At 40.2% G+C, this 17,144-nt stretch overlaps 1 protein-coding gene across 7 annotated transcripts in view; it reads right to left on the bottom strand.

Moving 5' to 3' along the window:
• POC5 (POC5 centriolar protein) overlaps positions 1-13,181 on the bottom strand; it is a 35,500-nt gene extending 22,319 nt beyond the window's left edge. For 2 of the 7 annotated variants that reach the window (XM_057541402.1, XM_057541399.1), the window contains exons 1-4: positions 13,059-13,181; positions 9,549-9,644; positions 2,625-2,766; positions 738-824 (exon numbers count right to left, since the gene is read on the bottom strand). In XM_057541402.1, the coding sequence (XP_057397385.1) occupies positions 738-824; positions 2,625-2,766; positions 9,549-9,632 (313 nt within the window). In that variant the 5' untranslated portion in view covers positions 9,633-9,644; positions 13,059-13,181. The remainder of the gene's footprint in view (positions 1-737; positions 825-2,624; positions 2,767-9,548; positions 9,645-13,058) is intronic. The other 5 variants (XM_007175896.2, XM_057541400.1, XM_057541404.1 and 2 more) reach the window with 5 other exon arrangements.
• Positions 13,182-17,144: the final 3,963 nt, after the last annotated feature.

Raw genomic sequence — 17,144 nt, forward strand, 5'->3', positions numbered from 1 at the left:
ATTTTTTTTAAAGATTTTTTTGATGTGGACCATTTTTAAAGTCTTTATTGAATTTGTTAAAATATCGCTTCTGTTTTATGTTTTGTTTTTTTGGCTGAGAGGCATGTGGGATCTTAGCTCCCCAACCTGGGATTGAACCTGCACCCCCTGCACTGGAAGGTGAAGTTTTAACCACTGGACTGCCAGGGAAGTCCCCAAAATTATTTTATTTATTTATTTTTATAAATTTATTTATTTAATTTATTTATTTTTGGCTGCATTGGGTCTTCGCTGCTGCACACGGGCTTTCTCTAGTTGCAGCGAGTGGGGGCTACTCTTCGTTACGGTGTGCGGGCTTCTCACTGCAGTGGCTTCTTTGTTGCGGAGCACAGGCTCTAGGCAAGCGGGCTTCAGTAGTTGCAGCATGCGGGCTCAGCAATTGTGGCTCACGGGCTCTAGAGTGTGGGCTCAGTAGTTGTGGCGCACGGGCTTAGTTTGCTCCGCGGCATGTGGGATCTTCCTGGACCAGGGCTCGAACCCGTGTCCCCTGAATTGGCAGGCAGATTCTCAACCACTGCACCACCAGGGAAGCCCCCAAAATTATTTTAAATAGTATTACTTAATAAATTAGCAATAATAGCATTTAAAAATCCTGCCAATAAGTAATATGCTGCAATTATTCCCCTTACTACATGGATAATATTCACCAAGCACAAAATGTTGTATATTAATAAAAATAAGCTAAGGAAAAGTCATACCGTCTGTCTTTGAATGACTTGAAATATTTAAATCACATCTTTTTCCAACTTCCATCCTCGTTTCTCTTACTGCAGGGCTATTTCCTGCTGAAAAGAAAGAGATTTTTCTTTTAATTAAACCTAACCAGTCTTATGTAGAATGCCTAATCACACATACCTAATTTAAGAAGGTAGCTGTACACAAGTCAGATTTTAGAACAAGGAAAATACAGTATGCTGGGGATACAGGAACATTAAGACAAAGAATAGGAAGAAAGAAAAAAATTTGACTAGAAAAGTCTTATTGTATCATTAATAAGCTCAATTCACCCAAAAAATATGAAAAAGAATTCAGTCTACTAATGGCATTCAATTCACACTAAAAGAGTAAGTGGATGAATGACATTAGAACTTAGAAAAGCTGTCTTATCCTACAACACTGGATATTTCCGGGGCCCACTGCTTTTCACTAGCTGCATTCAAACTAAAGTGACACCGGTTACCCCCAAATAGGGACTTCTTTACTTCCACCTCAGAAACCTTTAGTCAATACATGGCGAAAAGGAAACTGGGAAAAAATACCTCACAAGGATGGCTGTGTCAGAGGCTTACAGAGACTTTGCCAACTTCAACACACCCTATTTATACCAAGCAACGGCAATACCAAGAGTAAAGAGAATGGGATAAATTTACATAGTCCATTCTAACCAAGTCTGTGTGTGAATCAGGATATCTAAACTCACTGCATGTTGTATGCTTAGATTTCAAATCCTTTTTGAAAAGGGCAGACCATAAACAAATGAATACTATCTTACATGCTAGAAAAGACCAGGGTTCTTAGGTCCCAAGTGATTGCTTTAAGAGAGTATTCAGCACTTTGGGTTTGCTCAGTAGGAAGTGCATATAATCAAAACATGGTCGAGATCACTGATGGAGAAAATAAATCCAAGGGTCATATCTCTTGAAGATCAACAGAATTTGGGCAGAAAGTGTTCAGTGTTAGTACGTTTCAGTGTTAGAAGAAATATGTATGTTTTGAGGTTCTGGTCCTATTTTGTCGATCCAGTGCAGTAGGCTGAGAAGCAATGAAAACTCCATGTCTACAGAGGGAGAGGAACAACAGACACTAGGGCTGTGACTTACCAGGAACCCAAAAGCCTGCTGGCTCTGACTAGGCTGTGTCATGTGCTTCAACAAGGGATCCTTGGAGTTATGCTTATTGTTGATAACTGCCCATTATCAGGGCTGTTTTAGGAGGGCTATCTGCGCCCCTTGAAAGAACACTTGTTTTGAGTGAGCTGTTTGGAATCTTGTATCGAATAAAGAACAGATAGGTAAAAGGAGCTTTATCCTCCTTTCTCTACCTTTCACTCACTCATCTATCAACACACATCCTGGTTTGTGTTAGTTCTCAATTCTTTCAGCGACACAGTTCAAAGATGGGTTCGCCTTTGCGGTAACAATCCAAACAGTCCTCCGGGCCCGTGTAAATACTGCTGACAAAGTCCCAGCACATGGTTCATGAACTGAAGGGGTTCTGAGGGCTACCTATAGACCATCTCTAATTCAGGGGCTTGAGCATTTCGTTTCTAGTGTCTCCTGGCATAAAACCATTGTAACACATACAGAGATGCAACATACTCCACTAAGAGACATGTAATTGCTACAGTGTTACTCTAATTTTATGACTTTTCATAAAATAGCTAAACGAAGTTCAAATAAAAATCCAACTGTTATATAAGAGCCAAGAAAAACATATTAAAATGTAAAATTTTCCCCAAATTATAGTGATATACACTGTTGATTGAGAAGAATCATTAGAGAAGTATTTTCACAGTCAAAAGTCAATAGCATTAAACAACCCAGTAACATCTTAAATGAAGAGACATCTCAAAAAATATACATAACCTGGATTTTGAAGAATATCATCAATTATAGTAGGAATTCTAATATCTGGCACCACTTCTCCCTTAGAATGAGACGGCTGTGAAGCACTTGACTCAATATTTGGAGTCACTATAGCATAACGAAGCAGCTCTTCATACTCTTCCTATGAGAAGCCAACAATAAATAATGTATTATATCCCTGTCACAAGGGACACTCAGGCAAAAGAATGGTAAAGGCACAAAGATGTTCTCTACTTTAGTTCCCAAAATAGTGTGCCTAAACGATAGTAAGGAATGTGTACTTTTGATTTATGTTTTTCATTCATCATTTACTCACTCTTGTAGTAAGTAAAATTTCTTAAAAACAAGCAAAAAATCCAACAAATATACCTACCCAAATTTCTTCTAGTGCTAATAATGCCTTAGTACCCATATTCCTTCAGCATGTCGATTTAAAACGGTGACACATTACCTAGAGCAGTTTCCTGAAGCTGATCAACATCTACAACACAGAAGAGCCCTCTTTCAATTGGCAGCTGCTCGCAGGTGGGAAAAGACACAGCAATTTCTCTGCTTTTCTGAAATTTAGTTCTAAGATGCTGCTCCCAAAGACTCCACAACAGGAAGGTCTAGGGATGAAAAGTAGTTTTGGCTCTGATCAATCCCTGCTCCCACCCAATTCTACAACAACCCTGAGTCTCTTTTCATACGTAAGCATGGAAAGAGTATGAGAGAGATACTGGAAGAGAAAGAATACTGACGATAAAAAGAGAACACAATGCCAACCTGCATTCTACCTGCTGGCTCATCATGGCACATGCCAAAGGGGGATAAAAAAAAAGCACGCCACAAAGTGTAGACCTTACAGGAATATTCCTCAAGTTAAAAAAAAAAAAAAGTGGAATTTCCTAATATAGATAGTTAGATATTCGCTTAGCCAAACCAAAAAATTCTATCAGTGAAGTAAAAAATATACTGGAACTTAGTCTCCATTCAAAAGGGGTTGGTCACTGAGGCAACAAATATTCCTATTCAGGAGTAATTTCTAAGGATATTACGCCATGGACCCAGAGAACGTCTTTGCAGTAAAAATGGGGGGAAGATTTTCAAGAATATGAAATGTCATTATTCTAAAGAATTCTTTAATATTAATTTTTCTCCATAAAAAGTTTAGTTCAGATATAGAAAATCCCACTATCATCATTTCATTAGTCATAACTGTCTTATTATTTGATTCACCTTCAGGATGAAGAAAAATGATGCTAAAAATTACCTCCTTGAAGTGTCACAGTAAATATCTGCTGAACTGAGTTAACAGAGATTCTGTCTAAAGCAAAGAAAGAACCTTACCTTTAATAAGACCGTTATGATATGGTATAGGTGTTTGAAAATTAGCAACCCTTACTTTTTCTCTATGTTTTCTATGAGTAAGAATATTTAACTGTCTAAACACACTCAAGTTTCTGGCCATGAATATATCATAGTGTCTTGTGTTTTCCAAAAGAATAGATGTAATTGCAGTCAGAGTTCTAAAGTCAGAACTACCTTGTAGACTATGTAAGTAGTCAATATCAATATGTTTCAAACTAGTTTCCAAGAAGGTACTTCAGGGAATCCACAATATTTTCTTCATATTTCATTTTTAAGCTATTTAACTCTTTAAAAAACTAATAAAAGAGCATACACTATCAAAGGTGCCATATATACTAAATTTTAACAGGCCAGAAGCTGTATATTATTAAATTTGTTTGTTGATTGGAATAAAGCTCCTTCTGCCATTGATGTCAAATTCTTGTGAATGTGTCACAGATTGGAAAGGTTGTAGCTCTGTACAAGTTTATTTTTTGTTGTTATTTTAACTTCACACCTGTACACATCTGCTCAAGTAAGCTGTACAGGTGAGCACACAACTATGACATAAGTGGTCCACACCAACTACCAGCCACTCAAACTCAAGCACATCTGATGGGGCCAGTCCCTCCTTATGACACGAGAGTGATGAGCTGTGTGGTAGCCAGTGACTTCACACCTTGTCACATGCTTATCATTAGCACTTATTCCAAGTTTGAGTCTTTGGGTGCTGCTTGTGTGATAAAAAAGTTTGAAGAGGTGATAGATTTTTGTTGGTGATTCAACACTGAATCAAAAATTTCCTAGCAATTCTTTTTTACACTTCAAATCAGTTTAACTGAAAATGAGATATGTTATTAAAAATCTACTATTTTCAACTACTTATATTGAGAATCAGAATTTTCTTGTTAATTTGTAACCCAAACAAAATACAGAAGTAAACTGGACACTTAGGTTTATAATATTGCACCGGCCTTCGAGTATCCCCCAATTTCAAATGTACGTTTATCAAGGCAGCTCCATTGTTTTTCCGTACTGCTTTTATGAGAAGTAAATGTCACAAATTTGAATTTATGAAATAAATCTATACAACTGTAGTTTGGCTTTAATCTTTTTATATTGGAATTTGAAGTAAAATTGTTTGAAGAAAGAGTTTATGCTTGATAGATGTTTATGCTTGGTAGATGTTTGAAAACTGCTAGTCTTTAGGGGAATTAAATGTAAAGGAGTGACTTGGTTTCAGTTTCAACCTTGATTTAACATTTAACATAGATTACTTATATGCAGTAAATTTTAGTCATAGCAAATACAGATTTTTACATATTTAAGGCTAGCAACAGAAGAGAAACAGAGATATTGCAAAGAGAGCACTGTTAGAAAACTCAATCATCAGAATCTCCTTCATATTGCTATAGTCAGCTCCTTTGTTAGTGATGTCCTCTTCATGACAATAAGCACATGTCTGAGTTTTAAACTTATATTTCCTGATAGAAAGTAAGAGTATTTCACATAATGGTTATCACTGAGGTTGAAGGCTCTTATCAGAAAAAAAAAATCATTTAGAGTATCAGAGATACAACATTTAATTTTTATGTAAACAAAAATAACTAAGTCTTTAAATAGATGTGAAAAGCCTTAGGTTTATATTTCCTGAACCATATCAGTTTTCCAGTTACTAGAATAAAAGGAAATTCCCAAATAGTCTGATAACTTGAGGCCATACACAAGATATTTCACTGGTTCCTACAACCCTGAATGTATGAGGCAGTCCTAATGAGCTAACTATCAAAATACATAAAACTTTAAGTACGATAACTTACTATGGTAGAGAGGCTAACAGCTCAGCAGCATCCATTTCCCCTTTATTCCTTTAAGTTAATAAAACTGCAGGGTTTGACCTAGGCAAATGGGCACCCACAGACATTTCTCAGCCTCCTTCGCAAGCAGGTGTGGCCAAGAGACCTGGTCTATGGGATTTGAATGGAAATGATGGGTGCAACTTCAGATCAAGTCCTTAAGAAAGAAGCTGCTTGCTTTCTATTCAGCTTTTCCCATGGGCTAGAGGTTGTAGTGAGTCAGTGCACTCACTGGCAATGCAAACACAGTCAACCCTAGGGCAGGGTTGAGCAGCAGGAGAGAAAAGACTGGGTCCTAAGATGACCACAAGACTATGTACCAGCTCAGAGTTTTACAAGAGAGAGAATCAAACTTTAAACCACTCACTTAAATCACTCTTGATTCCTGTTAAAGCAGCCAAAACAATATCCCAGTATAATCTGCAAACAGCCAAAGTAAACTTTTGATTTTGGCAAAGAACATATAAAAGTGTGGCTATTATGGAATGAATTTTTGTTCCCACAAAATTCACATGTTGAAGTCCTAATCCCCTGGTGTGCCTGTATTTAGATAGGGGGCCTTTAAGGAATTACATAATTAAGGTTGAATGAAGTCGTAAGGGTGGAGTACTGATCTGAAAGGATTAATGTCCTTATAAGAAGAGAAAACAAAGAGCTCTCTCTCTCTCTCCCCTACACACATGTACCAAGGGAAAGGCCATGAGAAGGTGGCCGTCTGCAAGCCAGGAAGAGAGCCCTCTTCAGAAACTGACCCTGTCAGATCTTCATCTGGTACTCCTAGGATCCGAAACTGTGAGAAAATAAATTTTTGTTTAAACAACCCTGTCTATGGTATTTTGTTATGAGAGCAGGAGAAGATTCATACAATGGCTATCTTATATTTGTATTTTGATGTCAATTAACTTCTTAGCATCTCCTTCCTCTGGAGGCAGTTACAACTAGATGTAGCCAAATCAGCTCTGCTCAGTTAATTACCACAGGAATTAAACTGTGCCTCTAGGAATGGAGGGGAAGTGAAAGTCAGAGACTTTAACTTGTGGCTTCCCTAGTCTGACCTCTGAAAAGGGAGAAAGATCCAAACATATGTTTCCAAGTTCCCACAACAATCACTATGAGTTAAAGGGGATGTAAACAGGTATACGTTAATAGGATTCGATGTACATATACATTTTAACTTTAAAGAAAAATTTTAAAAAATCAGTTATTTGAACAACTATTTTAGTTTCATATATGTAGATACAGGCCAAATGGGTTATTTTTTAGTTAAGGATCAAAATAAATAATATTGTCTTTCTTAACTGTCAAAGATAACCTGCCTTAAGGTAAACAAGAATCCTAAAGTAATAACCCAAACTTGTAACTCTGCCCCTCCCCCTACCCCCCTCCCCACACCCAAGAGCTGGACTGATGTGAGCCTAAAATACAGCTGGACCCATGCATACCAGGTGCGGTCAGGACAACTGGCTGATATTTTTGGGTTGTGCTTAGAGGAAATTGTAAGTGAATAAGCACTGTGGATGCTGCCCCTCCCTCCACATTTATCATCCACAGTTTTATGAAGCATTCACATACCTGAGACAGCAATAAAAACGCCCTTACGAGGAATACTGATCTATGAGGGGCTTTTGTATTAAGTGTTTGGTGTTACATGTTTACTATATATGTTAAATTATATAATTATTTTATGTTATTTTATTTTTAACATCATTTTTGGTATTTCATTTTGAAATGTTTCCAGTAATGGAATATGGGCAGCTTTTCAATCTCAGGTGGGGTGACATTCTAAGTAGGTAACCAATAACACAAAATGATTTCTGGCATGTCTAGAAGATTCTTTCCCCTCCCTCTCTTAAAATTCTACTCTAGACATTTCTTTTGATGTAAAGCTTTGTTTCTTGACAAAATGACAACTTGAGATCTTATAAGGTGTTTACATTTTAGTATTAAAGGGTTCTGGACCCAACAATTACAATGTGTGAGTTTTTTCCCCACCACCACCAAGCAATTCTCAGACACCACTTGGGTGTCCTATAATTCAACTCAATTCTGACACTTTCCACCAGAGATAGCATCAGATTCCAAAGGTGAAGGGATCAGTCCCACGAGACTGCCCTCCCCCACCCCACAACTTCAGATGCCAGTCGCAAGTCGAGGTTATCACCTGTGCTTCTGACCAACCAGCTATGGACTGGAGGTTCCAAAGACCCACTCCTTGGGTTTGAGTAATTTGCTAGAGGGCTCACAGAACTCGGAGAAACATTTTACTTACTAGATTACCAGTTTATTGTAAAAGGATATAACCCAGAAATAGCCAGATGGAAGGAATATACAGGGCAAGGTATGGGGAAGGGGCATGGAGCTTCCGTACCCTCTCCTGGCAGGCCAGTTACCCAGCACTCACACGTGTTCACAAACTGGAAGCTCCCCAAACCCAGTCCTTTTGGGTTTTGATGCAGGCTTCATTAAATAGGCATAATTGAATAGATGAATGACCACTGGCGATTGATTCAACTTCCAAGACCCTCTCCCAGAGGTCAGGGGGGTGTGACTGAAAGTTTCAACCCTCTGATCACATGGTTGTCTCTCCTGGCAACCAGTCCCCATCCTCAGGCGAGGTCCAAAAGTCACATCATCAACATAACAAAAGATACCATCATTCTCACTAGTTAGGAAATTCCAATAGGTTTAGGAGCTCTGTGCCAGAAATGGGATGAAGACCAACTATTTATTTATTATAACTCACAATATCACAGGTATAAATAAGTTAATCAGTTCTCTCCTGAAGGAAGTTTGGATATGGCAAAGATGAAGGGTGCAGGATAACACTGTTGCCTAAAGAGATAGCACTATATGGGAGAGGTAACATCCAAAGGGAAGGCAAGGATGAAACATCTAAGTCACAATTCCAGACCACTTTTACCCTAGTAAATATTCACAGATACTTTTCCAATAGCTTCCCAATTCCTAAACCTGTCATTTCAATTAAAGGAACACATCTGTTTCATAAAATATTTCCCTAAAGCTTCTGTCATCTTATGCGGTGCCAAAAACAACTTACTCTACTTAGGCATAAACATACCATCCAGCTTTTCCCCTCTTAAGTAATATAACCATAAAACCCAAGATATACCGTGTCAGTATTCTCTCATTTAAAATTTACTCTAGAAATCTGAATCCATATTTTTGATGATAAAACACGTAGAATTAAAAGAAACTGAAAACATTTCATATAAAAGCCACGCCTTCTGTAGTCAGTGTACCTGTCACTGTGCAGGTCCTGGGCACCAGCAGGTGCTGAATGGTGTGGCAACAGGGCCCGGAACCAAGAGTGGAACACTGGGGTATCTAGGGCCCCAGAACTCTGGATGGTTTGATATTGGATTAATTTGCATTAAAGTGAAAGCAGCATTCATATGAGAGAGCTACAAAGAGAAAATTTCAAGAAAAAATGTTTCTTCAGATTTTCAGCTTCTCCTCTCATTGTGTTGTTTGAAGCCTTTGTACAGAGAATGCTGGAAGCGTTCATGATTATTTTCTGAAAGGTTAATTAAAACAATGTAAGGTATTTCCCAAGGTTTGTAAAATAATTCCCAAAGTTTGATATTATTATAATTTGATACACATTATAATTATAAATGTAAATGGCATGAATGAATGAAAAATGTATTCCTAGTTTTCCCTCATATTGTCACTTGTTTGAAATAAACAAGTCATGACAAATTTAGACATGTCTTCCTACCTGAAGATCTGAAGAGACAGAACTGCCTCGGTTGGAGTCATTGTGCAAAACTGGAGGTGAGCATTTCTCCTCATCTGATGACATTCTGTACAAATACTATAAAACAGGAGAAGCTAACTTTAGTTTGTTTTTTGCAATATTTAAACTAAAATAAAATGTTTTCTATATACATATATGTGTGTGTAATAACATCCTACCCTGTAAACAATAACCATTCGATATGTTAAAATCATTCAACATATTGAACACCCACAGACAAAATCACTGGGCAAGAAAAAAATAAAGACTCACTTCCCAACGAGTGAGTTTATAATGTAGTCAAGGAGATGAGACAAATACATGAAAGGTTAAAGAAAAAATGGAGGCTCCCCAGAGAAAGCCATGGTAGGGGCTGCTGAGAATCAGAACATGTGATCACTGTTCAACAGTGTGTGAGGACCTAGGTGCTGCATCCTTTCCTACAAGATACTGAACCAAAAGAGAAAGAACAAACTGTGTAAATTCTCTGCTTGGTGAACGGACCTTTTGGGAATACTATTTTAAGAAAAGCAAGCCTATATGGAACAATAGATTCTAATACCATGCAAAGAAAAATTGTTTAAGGTCTTAACCAAAAAAAATAATAATAATAAAATACTGTTAGTAAGAAGTACATAAGTTCCTTAAAAGGCATATAATGACTATTCAAATGAGCCGAACACCAGTTATATGTAAGACACTGGTGAGAAAGGTAAGATGAAGAAGTCCTTATCCTCAAGGACTCTGCAATCTGTAAGGAGGGCCAGACATGTATATATTAGAAATGACTGATGATAAAAGTGCTGTTAGATCCTAAAACAACAGAGGCACAAAGTAGGGAGGTCAGAGTAGCCTTTTTCACAGAGTAGGATGGTGAGAGTGTGAAGGAGTGGGAATAAACGATCAGGGTGTTGAGACCTGAAAGACAGATAAAAGATTAAAGGATATGCAAGGCAATAGCACAGCACAAGCAAAGACAATGAGGCATGGACACATACTCCAGGAACTGCAAGTAGTTTGTGAGGCTAAAGCAAAGGGTACAAAGCAAGGTTTGGCTAAGGATGAAAACAGGCAAGGTAAGGAGCAGCCAGATCATGGAAGATCATAATTATGTCATGTTAAAAAGTTTCACCTTTCCTCTAAGAGAAGTTATTAAAGTCTTAAACAAGTGATAACATGATCAGGCTTGTCTTTTAGAAAGATCACTCTGCCAGCTTTCAGGATGGATTTGAGAGGTGGGATACTGAAGAAAGAGCAACGGAGAGCCAACTGCAGTAGTCCAAGAGATAAATGTTCCCTCTGGCAAATGGGGAGGTGAATGGAGGAGGCAGCAATGGGAAGTGGACGGAGTTATGCCTGTGAGACAGTTGCGTTATGGCAGTGGAAATTCGAGATCATGATCAACAATTGGTTAAGGGGTTAATGGGAGGAAATGTTGATCTCTTCCAGATCTAGATGGATGGTAGTGCTACTCCCCAAGGCAAGGAATACAGGAAGACAAGCAGGTTGGGAGGAAGGGTAATGGACTATCAGACTTGTTGGGTGTGAGGTGCCTCTGAGGCACGGAAGTGAGGCTGCAGGTATGCGGTATCTGGCCACACTACTTATGCAATGCACAACTCCAAGGACTGCCATTCACAATGGCTAAGACGTGAATGGTGCTTTCTGGAGTTAAGCAAGGTGGGAGCCCTGCACTGGATGTATAGGTTTGGAGATTCATTTTGAGGAATCGTCAGCATAATGGGAACTGCTGAAAAAAGGGAGAGGATAAGATCACTTATGAAAAGGAGTGTGAGAGAGAGTTCTTATTCTGAGGTCCTTACACCCAAACTGTATGCAATATTTTTAGCACATGCGTATTTTTCTAGGAAGAGGATTCTCAGCTTCCAATATGTGTCCAGAGGGTACTATAACCTTAGTGAAGTTAAGGGCCACTACAGTAGCAAGAGGAGGGTTAAAATCAGAACCGCTAATATTTAAAGGGGAAGTGAAGAAGAGCCAGCAAAGATGGAAAAGGAAGTCAGAACAGTAGAACAACGAGAACAGCATCACAAAAGCTTCCAGGAGGGAGTGGTCAGAAACAGATGCCAAAGGAAGATGAGAATCTGATAGAGTCCCTTGAATTTGGCAATCAGGAAGTTGCTGGGGCATTTAGCCTGAACAATTTCAGTGGACAGTAGAACAAGTCTCAATCACAGTGGGCTGAAAATTAAGAGATGAAGAAACTTAAATAGAAAGGGCAGATACAGGGAGAAGTGCAATATTAGAATGGAAACATAGGTTGGGGCTAGACTGTGGAAAGGAAATTTCAACTTTATTCGATGAGCATTACTGTGTAGAGACATGATAAGTAAATGAAATCTCAGCATGACTGACTTTAGTTAAGCCAATTAGGGAGGATAAAATAAGCACATACATCTGCAGCAAGGAATGGCTGCTTCACGGATTTCAAATCCACCACTGTGGTAACTTTGTCCCTTCTATTTCAATTCACTTCTTCCTTTAGGATGTGTTTGCAGACTGGTAATAAGGGGGGCAAGGGTTGGGGGGTGCTTATTATTTAAAAAACAAATAAGCTGAAAAGTATGGTCAGATCTCAAAAAGGATTTCTGAATATAGATACTGCAGACACAAAACAACTACTGTACTTTTGGAAAATATGCTATAAATCTTCCATCTGCCCTGTTTTGAGGCCAACAAGGTATGACAGTTTATCTAACACTCTACCAACAGTAGCATTTTCCTTACTGTTTCTAGTTCAGAGACAAAGGAGAAAAATGAAACTTGCTTTGATGGGAAGCAGATGTACATCAGATAACTAAATTTTCAGTATTCTCTAACCCAAGATATCAGAAACCACGAGATAAAAAGTTCCGAGCGCTTGTCTATTGCCAGAGAAATCAAATTACATCTTGGTAATTGCCTGGCTGATAGGGGAAGCAGGGTCCGGGAATTCAAATTAACCTCCAAGAGGCAGAGAAAGAGTGAATTAACTTGCGAGCTGGCAGCAGGGTGACGTCCCTGAGCCCTCGAGCTGTCTTAGCTGCAGTCAAGGAGAGGGGGTGCGCCAGCCCCTCCCCACGTCAGGGACTACAGGCAGAGGGAAAGCAGCTGCGAGCAAGCAAAGGGCTACAAATTCTCTTCAATCACTTTCTCTTACCCCTGTGTTAATCGAATCCTTACTTAAAAACAAAGGGTGAGACATGGTCATTTTACCCCCTAACGTTTTAAATGACCCGAACCTATAGCGACAATACCGCTATACTTCAGGCACCCCTCACTCCTGCCCTCTCTTCCTGGACGCCTCGGAGGGAAAAAAACCTCTCGACCTTGCCGCCCCGCAGAACAGCTGAAGGGCCCTCGTTTCGGGAAGATGCCCCCAGCCCTGTCCTGTTCGATCCCCGGGGGCGCCAACCCAGGCCGAGACACTTTAAACCCCACTCCAGTGCCTCCGCCAGGGGCGCGGGGCCCGCCCGCGGCGCCGCTACCCACCACCTCGGCTCTCCGCAAACACAGACTCCCTCCTCCACGTCTTCTCTCGGCGTCGCCGCTGAGACAACAGTGAGTCCAGCGGCTTCCTCAGCAGCAACCTGACGGTTTCAAACTGCACGGAGGAAATAAGGACGGCCCCGAGCATTGGCCCCGAGCTTCAGCAACCTGCCGTCTGATTGGTCTGAGATCCGGGGGCGGGGCAGGAGGAAGAAGCCGGAATTAAGTTACTTAGGGAGAGCCTCGCCCCATACATCCGCTTGTTCGGAGGGGGCGGAGTCTTAGGGAGCCCCGCCCAGCGTACAGGAGCCCGTGATCAGTTCCGTTCTGCGCCTGCGGGAGACCAGGTGGCTCTGAGAGCCGGTTTGGTTAGAAGCTGGCGAGCGGGTCTGAAGTCAGCTAGGATGCTATGCAGCTGTCTGTGCGATAATGCCCATAGCCTATGCGTGTGGTCCTCATGTATGTGAATCATCTGCTTCCACAGGTGCCCTGCAGCAGAATCACTAACCCCCCACCTGCTGATTCCTTCTGTCTTAGGCAGGGCCAGGGAATCTGAATTTTTAACAAAGACCAACAGTGATTCTGATGTAGGGGTCTGCGGACCAGGCTTTAAGAAACTGCTGGACTAGGTTTTACTAGTGACTTCAAACGAGTCAGATTGCAAGGCAAGCCCTTCGGGCGAAGTGAGTATTGACCTTAGAATCATCATAAGTATATCCTGGCTGTATCACGTACTCACTGTCACCTTGGATAATGCTATCCACATATAGGCTTGTAGGGGGATTAAATGACTTACTATATCTAAAATACCTATCGCATAAACATCAAAAAACTAGTCTTTCAGCTTATATTGGCATAACGGCTAGAGGTACGTTAGGATCCAGGTGGCAAAGGGAGTGCCCCAATCTGGAGAGCAAGTAATGAGATCCTGGTGAGTTTTCAGGCTCCCTGTGTTACCTGGAGGATGAGGTATCCGTTTCTTTTTCTGTAGATAGAAATGGCATAACCTGGGTCTCACCTACTTACCTGTTCACGGAGCCAGACTTCTATTTATACAAGCAATGAAATAAGAGCACCAGCAGTTTCTTCAGCATAAGCTATGTTTGTTCTCTGCCCGCCACCTTTTCCATGCTTATAATAAAGGACAAATTCCTACTGATAGATACAAATTCATACCTGGTCCCAAAATCTGTTTTTTAATTGAATTACCATGTGGTGACCCCTTACACTGTAATTGTTTCTGATTCACTATCCCTGTGCCCTACTGTACTTGGCTCCATGTTTCTCTTCTCTGTCCCTTTGGGGGGCAGATTTTCAAAGAAAACTGTTGGCTAAGGCATCACCATTCTTCTGTGAAGCTACATCGAGAAAGAGAACAAACCTGTCTCCATGTTATGAATTTAGAACAGATTCTTTTTCAAAGGTTCCTAGAGGTGGAGCCAAAGAGAGAAAGGGAGACTAAAACCCTCCACAAACCCATGAAAATTAAATTGCCAGCTTGAACCCTGCGTAATTATTCTTTCAACAAATATTTATCTAATAGTCATCAGATGCAAAGCATTTTGTTGGTGCTAGGAATAGAGTAGTGAATAAAAATAGACACACTATGCTCTCATGGGACTTAGTCTAATTGGAAAACAGACATCAAATTAACAATACAAATGAATAAATAGTTATGAATTATGTTTGAAGTGAGGAGAAATCAGGAAATGTCTGTGTGATAAAGTACATTTAAGCTGAGACCTGAAGGATGAGTAAATAAAGAACTAACTTTAATAAACACACATATAATGTTTTCTATGTTCAGGGCACTGTACAAATTAACTCATTTAATTCTCAGATTCTCCCTGTGACGTGGGCTCTGTTTCCATCTTCATTTTAAATATGTGAAAATTGAAACCCAGAGAGGTTATGTGTCTTGTCTAGGCACACACAGCTAATAAGAGCAAAACTGGTCTTCAAATTGAGACAGTCTGGGCTCCAAGTCCATGTCCTTATCACTCAAAATGTTCTGTTGGGAATAGCATCACTGTTATGGATTAGATGGTATCCTCCAAAAAAGATATGTTTAAGTCCTAAACCCTAGTACCTGTGAATGTGACCTTATTTGGATATGGGGTCTTTGCAGATATAATCAAGTTAAAATGAAGTCATACTGGATTAAGGTGGGCCTTAATCCAATGACTTGTATCCTTATAGGAGAGGGAAATTTAGACACAGAAGAGATACAGGGGAGAAAGGGAGGCAGAGATTGCAGTGATGCATCTATAAACCATGGAATGCCAAGTATTGCCAGCAACCACCAGAAGCTGAAAGGCAAGGAAAGATCTTCCCCTAGAGTGTTCAGAGAGAGCATAGCCCTGGTGACACTGTGGATTTCTGACCTCCAGAACTGTGAATGAATAAATTTCTGTTGTCTCTTATATATACTACCAAATGTAAAATAGATAGCTAGTGGGAAGCAGCAACATAGCACAGGGAGATCAGCTCGGTGCTTTGTGACCACCTAGAGGGGTGGGATAGGGAGGGTGGGAGGGAGATGCAAGAGGGAGGAGATATGGGGATATATGTATACGTATAGCTGATTCACTTTGTTATACAGCAGAAGCTAATACAACATTGTAAAGCAATTATACTCCAGTAAAGATGTTTAAAAAATTTTCTATTGTCTCAACCACCCATTTTGTGGTAATATGTTATGGCATCCCTAGGAAATCAATACAGTGGCCAAGGCCTTGAGGTAAGAAAACACTTATTATACCTGGATGATGAATAAAAGCAAGTAATCTTAGTGAAGTAGGGACAGGTACAGGATAAGGCTGCAGATGGAAGTGAGGGTTCTATGTTAAGGATTTGAGATTTTACTTAAAGTCCATTGGGATATTTTTAGATGTTCAGGAGAGAGATGAAAACAATTTAGAATAGAGGGGTTGCAAGGGAGATGGAGAGAAGATGACAGATATGAGATATATTTTGGAAGTAGAATTGATGGTACTTGATGAATTGTATTTGAGATGAAGGAGGGAAGTGCTAAGAAGAATACTCCGGTTTCAAGTTTGTGACTTGAGCGACTGAGTGGATGATATTTACTGAGAAGGAGAACACTGGATGAGGATCAGGTTTTAAAAGGAGAAGATCAGGGGGCTTCCCTGGTGGCACAGTGGTTGAGAATCTGCCTGCCAGTGCAGGAGACACGGGTTCGAGCCCTAGTCTGGGAAGATCCCACATGCCACGGAGCAACTAGGCCCGTGAGCCACAACTACTGAGCCTGCGTGTCTGGAGCCCGTGCTCTGCAAAAGAGAGGCCGCGACAGTGAGAGGCCCGTGCACCGCGATGAAGAGTGGCCCCCGCTTGCCACAACTAGAGAAAGCCCTCGCACAGAAACAAAGACCCAACACAGCCAAAAATAAATAAATAAATAAATAAATAAATAAATAAATAAATAAATAAATAAAATTTCTAAAAAAGGAGATCAAAAGTTCATTTTTAAATATGCTGTTTGAAATACCTGGACATAGCCAAGTGAGTGTCCATTAGGCCATTAGACATATATGTCTAGAGCTCAGAAAAGAGGTCGGGACACAGATACGTAAATCAAGGAGGCTTTGCATGTAGAAATTGTGGAGGATTTCAAAAATGGCTCCAATTATTCATCTCTTACTATATCAGTGTCCTTTGCCATGCCTTCTCATTAAAGGCAGATGGGATGTTAAGAAACATGATGGAGGCAGAGGCTTTTAAGATGCTTGTTGATTGGCTTGGCTTGCTTTTGCCCTCTGTTATCATCATGAGAACGTGTCTCAACTAGCCTAGTGGCAGCTGACAGTGTAGTAGACCTGAGTTGCCTGATCATCCCTGCTGAAGCCATCCTAGTTCAGTCTATAGCCACCTGACACCCAGACAGGTGGGTAAGTCCAATCAAGGATGGCAGGACCACCCAGCCAACCTGCATAATCAGGAGCTAAATGAACATTGATTGCTTAAAGCCATTGTGCTTTGGGGTGGCTTGTTATGTAGAGTTATTGTGGTAATAAATAACTGATAAGATGCAATTTAAAGTTAAGGAACTAGATGAGACAACCTGGGGGG

The sequence above is a fragment of the Balaenoptera acutorostrata genome, chromosome 2, assembly GCF_949987535.1.
Source record: "Balaenoptera acutorostrata chromosome 2, mBalAcu1.1, whole genome shotgun sequence".
NCBI classification, from domain to species: Eukaryota; Metazoa; Chordata; class Mammalia; order Artiodactyla; family Balaenopteridae; genus Balaenoptera; species Balaenoptera acutorostrata.